Source organism: Adiantum capillus-veneris, chromosome 10 (assembly GCF_014529385.1).
Source record: "Adiantum capillus-veneris isolate H3 chromosome 10, ASM1452938v2, whole genome shotgun sequence".
NCBI lineage: Eukaryota > Viridiplantae > Streptophyta > Polypodiopsida > Polypodiales > Pteridaceae > Adiantum > Adiantum capillus-veneris.
In genome coordinates, this window is record NC_140940.1 from 103,792,091 (window position 1) to 103,796,700 (window position 4,610).

General features: G+C 42.6%; 1 protein-coding gene across 1 annotated transcript; it reads right to left on the reverse strand.

Moving 5' to 3' along the window:
• Positions 1-910: 910 nt before the first annotated feature.
• Positions 911-4,610, reverse strand: LOC147449386 (ATP-dependent DNA helicase Q-like 1). The gene is made up of 10 exons (XM_086521820.1): positions 4,375-4,610; positions 3,596-4,038; positions 3,232-3,483; positions 2,842-3,005; positions 2,669-2,765; positions 2,483-2,526; positions 2,299-2,413; positions 1,865-2,218; positions 1,546-1,770; positions 911-1,450 (listed from the first exon to the last, which is right to left on the reverse strand). The coding sequence occupies exons 1-10, from the start codon at positions 4,487-4,489 to the stop codon at positions 1,331-1,333; spliced, it is 1,929 nt and encodes a 642-aa protein (XP_086377946.1). The 5' UTR covers positions 4,490-4,610; the 3' UTR covers positions 911-1,330.

Below are 4,610 nucleotides of genomic sequence, written 5' to 3' on the forward strand. Positions count from 1 at the left end.
ACAAGATCAACAACTTGAGGGCATCCAAGCAAGACTAGTTCATGATCATCAGCACACTTCGCATGCAATTCTCTTGAGAGTTCCAAAAATTTTCTTTGGGTAGACACTTTCCAAAACAGGAAACAATGGTGCTTGGGACTCAAGGGTCTCATGAAACCCATAGTATTGATAGAATAGCTAATAGGATTTGGTTAAGTTTCAATGTGCATGGACATGTAGAGGACATGTAGCACCCCATAGCCATCTAGTACCCACTTCTGTGGTTAATTGCTAGGTGATTAGCCAAAAAGTTTATTCATTCATGGGCTGCACTGTTCTTAAGATAGGTTGCGCTTGGAACCTTGGCTATCCGTAGACCAGGTGATTGACCAATCCTTTTCTGTCAACATTGTGCCATCTGCCTCTAGGAGAGCTTGCATGGGCCTATCCATAAACACATGGTGTCTCACTAATAAGTAGAAAATGAAAGGTAAACTTGCCATGTAAGAGTTATTACATGGCAAGTTTTATTCAGTGCTTGAACTTGGGGATAAGTAGGGGAGCCAAAAGATTCAACACCAAACATAAATTGCAAGAAAATTGATCCAGCCTTTGTAATTCTTCGCTGAAGGCAAAGGCTCGAATTTTGATGACTTGGAAAAGGAAAATTCAGAAAGGAAGGTTATTCACAAAGGGAACCCAAACCAGCACAAGTATATGATAATAAAAATAGATGAGACTAGTATCCTGAGATGAAACCAAACAGATTAAATGCCTCTTGCTTGTTGCAGCACGCAGGAAAACAAAAATGTGTGCACACAACACACAAGATTCCAAGGAAATTGATTCAAGTCTCTGCAATCGTTTGATGAATGCAAGGACCCAAACTCCTATGATTCAAAGAAAGCAAAGACGTAAATCACATTACCCATTCGACACTCGCAAGCGGGACATCTGCCGCTAATTGCACAAGAGCAGAGCTCTATTATACAACATTTCAGTCACATGTTTGATAGGCAATGCCTGGCAAACAGTTCTAATATTGAACACTTATCATTGCTTACACATTGACAATGTCCAACTGGACTAGGTGTGCATGTAATCATGCAAAATCCCTTCTCTATTACGGCACAATTGGGAGCAGAACTGAGGGAGCTCTAAATATGGAAAACACCATACATTTCTTAATGGCTGATGACAACCAAGCTTCCAAATGGTTTACAATCCTCCTTTCGTGTGTAAATAATCAAAGCCATTTAGATAGCACTTGATTATTGCTCTTCAAAATCCAGTGCCAACTGAAATATGATCAAAATCCTTGTGTAGCCAAAAAGGTCAGGCTATCTCTAACCTACTTGTTTTCCTTTGCTTTGTTCTTACAAATGTCACAAGGGCTTGCACCAAGTTGACAGTTTCTGCTATCAAACCTCTCACCAAAATAATCCAGCAACATCTCTCGTCTGCAACGAATCTGAATACAAGATTGCAGCGAATTTAAATGCAACTATTTGCCCTTGCAACCTTCAAATTCAAAAGATTATGTACGATTCATTAGGCTTTTGTTACCTTCTCCGCACAGTAAGCCTGCATTTTGCGAGCCTGTTCCATTCCCCATTTGAAGCGACTACTACTAGTTCCCTGTCCCATGCGAAGCATGCACACAATACGGCTGAAATCCTTCTTTTGATAGAGAATCATGCACGTTGATGGCAATCCATCTCTTCCAGCTCTACCCGACTCTTGGTAGTAGCTCTCAACAGCCTTAGACATGGAGTTATGGATCACAAATCGCTACAAGCAGACACAAGAATCGCAAATTACTACAGTAGGGAACATAATCACAGAATTCAAACATTGTAGCACAGCTACAGTAGCAAAAACTAACCACGTCTGCCTTGTCAATGCCCATTCCAAATGCAATCGTCGCACACACCACTTGTACTTCCCCGCTCTGCCATTTCCTCTGCACAAGCATTCTCTCCCGGCCCGACAATCCAGCATGATAGTAAACAGTCTTGATGTGGAAAGTCTCAGTAAGGTAGCCACATACATCCATGCATTCATTCTTGGAGAGACAATAAACAATCCCACATTTGCCTTTGAGTCTATCTTGGATTGCTTGGCCAAGCTGCTTAAAAGGATCCTTGTCTTTGTTCACCACTTCATAGGTAAGGTTGGGCCGATCAAAGCTAGCTTCTAGCACAACTGCTCTTGGTATGCGAAGGATCTTAAGAATTTCCTGATTAAGTTCATGTAAAAGACCTCAGAAAAGTAAGAGCCTTCTTCCAGCAAATGGAATCATAATCTACAAATAAGTACCTCCCTAACAGGTTGAGTGGCAGTTGCAGTTAGCGCCATCAGAGGAACACTTGGAAATTGCTGCTTCAACACTCCTAGGCCTTTGTAGTCAGGACGGAAGTCGTGACCCCATTGACTGCAAAAAGGAGAGAGGCTTAATCTAAAAATTCTTGATGAAAGCTCCCTCACTCATCTTCATTATCACCTCACACAGTGGGCCTCGTCTATCACAAACCGAGCCAATTGTCCCTGCACAAGTAACCACTTGCCTGTAAAGTCAATGCGCAGAGCAAACACATTAGATTATTCACCAAAACAAGAAATAATATTTTTTCTGCAACACCTGTGACCTCATAAGATGTCATAGATGGTGAAGAAAGTTAGGATTTACCCTCTGCTGCAAACTCTTTAAAAGTGCCTGAAAGGATGAACTTCCGGCAAGTTTTTCTGGCGTGACATATAGCAGCTTGCAGGAAGGCCTTGACTTTCTGTATGCATTAGGGGTAAATCACTGAAGCGCGCACAACTAACTTGAACTTGGATCTGTGAAACATGTCACCTCACCTGAGCTCTTGTGTGACTGCAAACGATTGAGAAGAGCTCTGCTGAGAGCTCAAGAAAGTCGCAGGGATATCAAACCTATCTACAAGAGCCAGAACTTGATCTTGTATGAGAGACAACAATGGAGAAACCACAACAGTCACTCCAGGAGAGAGCACCGAAGGGAGCTGCAATGTCATTTAGTTTTTGCTCATTAAGTTTGTCAGTTAACCTGTACGTGACATTATTGGCAGAGTTGCAATAAACATAACGCTGTCTACTCATGGGCGTCTTTCTTGCTGTGTCAAGGTCTTTTAAGTTTTTGTAAGTGTACTGGTATGATATTACAGTTATAAGAAACTAAAATTATGCAGGCTCAGCTATTCATACAAATGCTCTGAAACACAAAGTTACCTGATAGCATAAACTCTTCCCACCACCTGTTGGCATCAAAATGAAGCAGTCCTTGCCTGCCATGGTAGACTCGCATGCCTTCCGTTGAAGAGAGCGGAATTGCCGATGCCCAAAAATAACAAGATTGGCCAAATCAAAGTCATCCATGCACTCCAACTGATGAAATGCATATCCATCTCCCAATGGGCTGCTGGGCATTGCCATGCTTTCTGACTTTTGGGAAAGAAAGGAGATGGAGCTTTTGTTGTTATTCTGCATGAAGCCATGTGATATTGCTAGCTTTAGATAGTGAAGCATCAAAAGTAACAAATAGGTTGCACTCAAGAGACCTAGTTCTTGAGATAGCGTGCAGAAAAATGCTTACTGGTGTGTCCATAGTACATTTCAAATTCTTCTTCTCCTCTCGAGTGGCATTGCCTACATCACGATCCCTACATTTAGTTGAAATGGGTTTCTCAATGATCATAACATCATCGCTATCACTTGAATCCGGAACATAGGATGGCATTTTTCTACTGCATGAAACATCTGTGTTGGCAGTGTAATCTTCATCAGAGGTGTCTACTTCAGTGGTCGGTTTATCTTCATCATCTTCATTTCCTGGTTCTTCCTCTACATCTTCTCCTTCAAAATCTTCAGCATTTCCTTTGTGCCACTCACCACCAACATCCAAATCTTCACTTGCATTTGTTTCCGAGTTTGGAGCTTGTATGTCCCAATCTTCGTCAACCTGGGTGGCATCTGCGAGTCTGGCTAAGTAATCATCTCCACAATGCTCCACTGTAAGAAAATCTTGTCCATCATCACCTGTGGACATTACAGAGAACAAAAGCTATGATGATGGACATTGCACACAGCAAAAGCTCCAGTAGCAAGCGTTTTACCACTGACTACTGAACATGGTACCCTCACAACACAATGCTATGCTAGCAAAGATCCACTCATGTAAATCTGTGTCCATTCCCGGATGTAGAACCCATTCTTAAACTCAAATTCGTGTGTTTTTAAGTATAAACACAAGCGGCCTCACTCCTGTTGTGACTTGATGCATCCACAAGTAAGTACTGGCACATTCAAGCGAGAGTACCATAAGCAGAGACACTGCTAATGTCTCCCACCACAGAGATGGGCACAAGAGAATACCGTAGAGCTCGGCTAGCTGCTGAAGGCATTGATGGGCAGTATCGGTCTGAAATCCGAACTCCGAGGCGAGGCTCAGAAGCCTGGCCTTCTCGAGCTCCAGGCCGCTACGACCCATCTACTCTCTCTCTCTCTCTCTCTCTCTCTCCAGTTCCCGCCAAGCTCCTGTTCACGTGATTTCGAATGCATTCAAAGACAGCACATCTGCAGACTGCATCCCAACATGAGGCTCATTGAAA

What these genes read in the sequence shown, in the direction of transcription:
- LOC147449386 (XM_086521820.1), bottom strand. Translation starts at nt 4,489, where the DNA reads ATGGGTCGTAGCGGCCTGGAGCTCGAGAAGGCCAGGCTTCTGAGCCTC. An exon ending in GCAGTCACACAAGAGCTCAG is followed by an intron (nt 2,766 to 2,841) that starts GTGAGGTGACAT and finishes TAATGCATACAG; the next exon opens with AAAGTCAAGGCCTTCCTGCA. An exon ending in TAAAGAGTTTGCAGCAGAGG is followed by an intron (nt 2,527 to 2,668) that starts GTAAATCCTAAC and finishes TTACTTGTGCAG; the next exon opens with GGACAATTGGCTCGGTTTGT.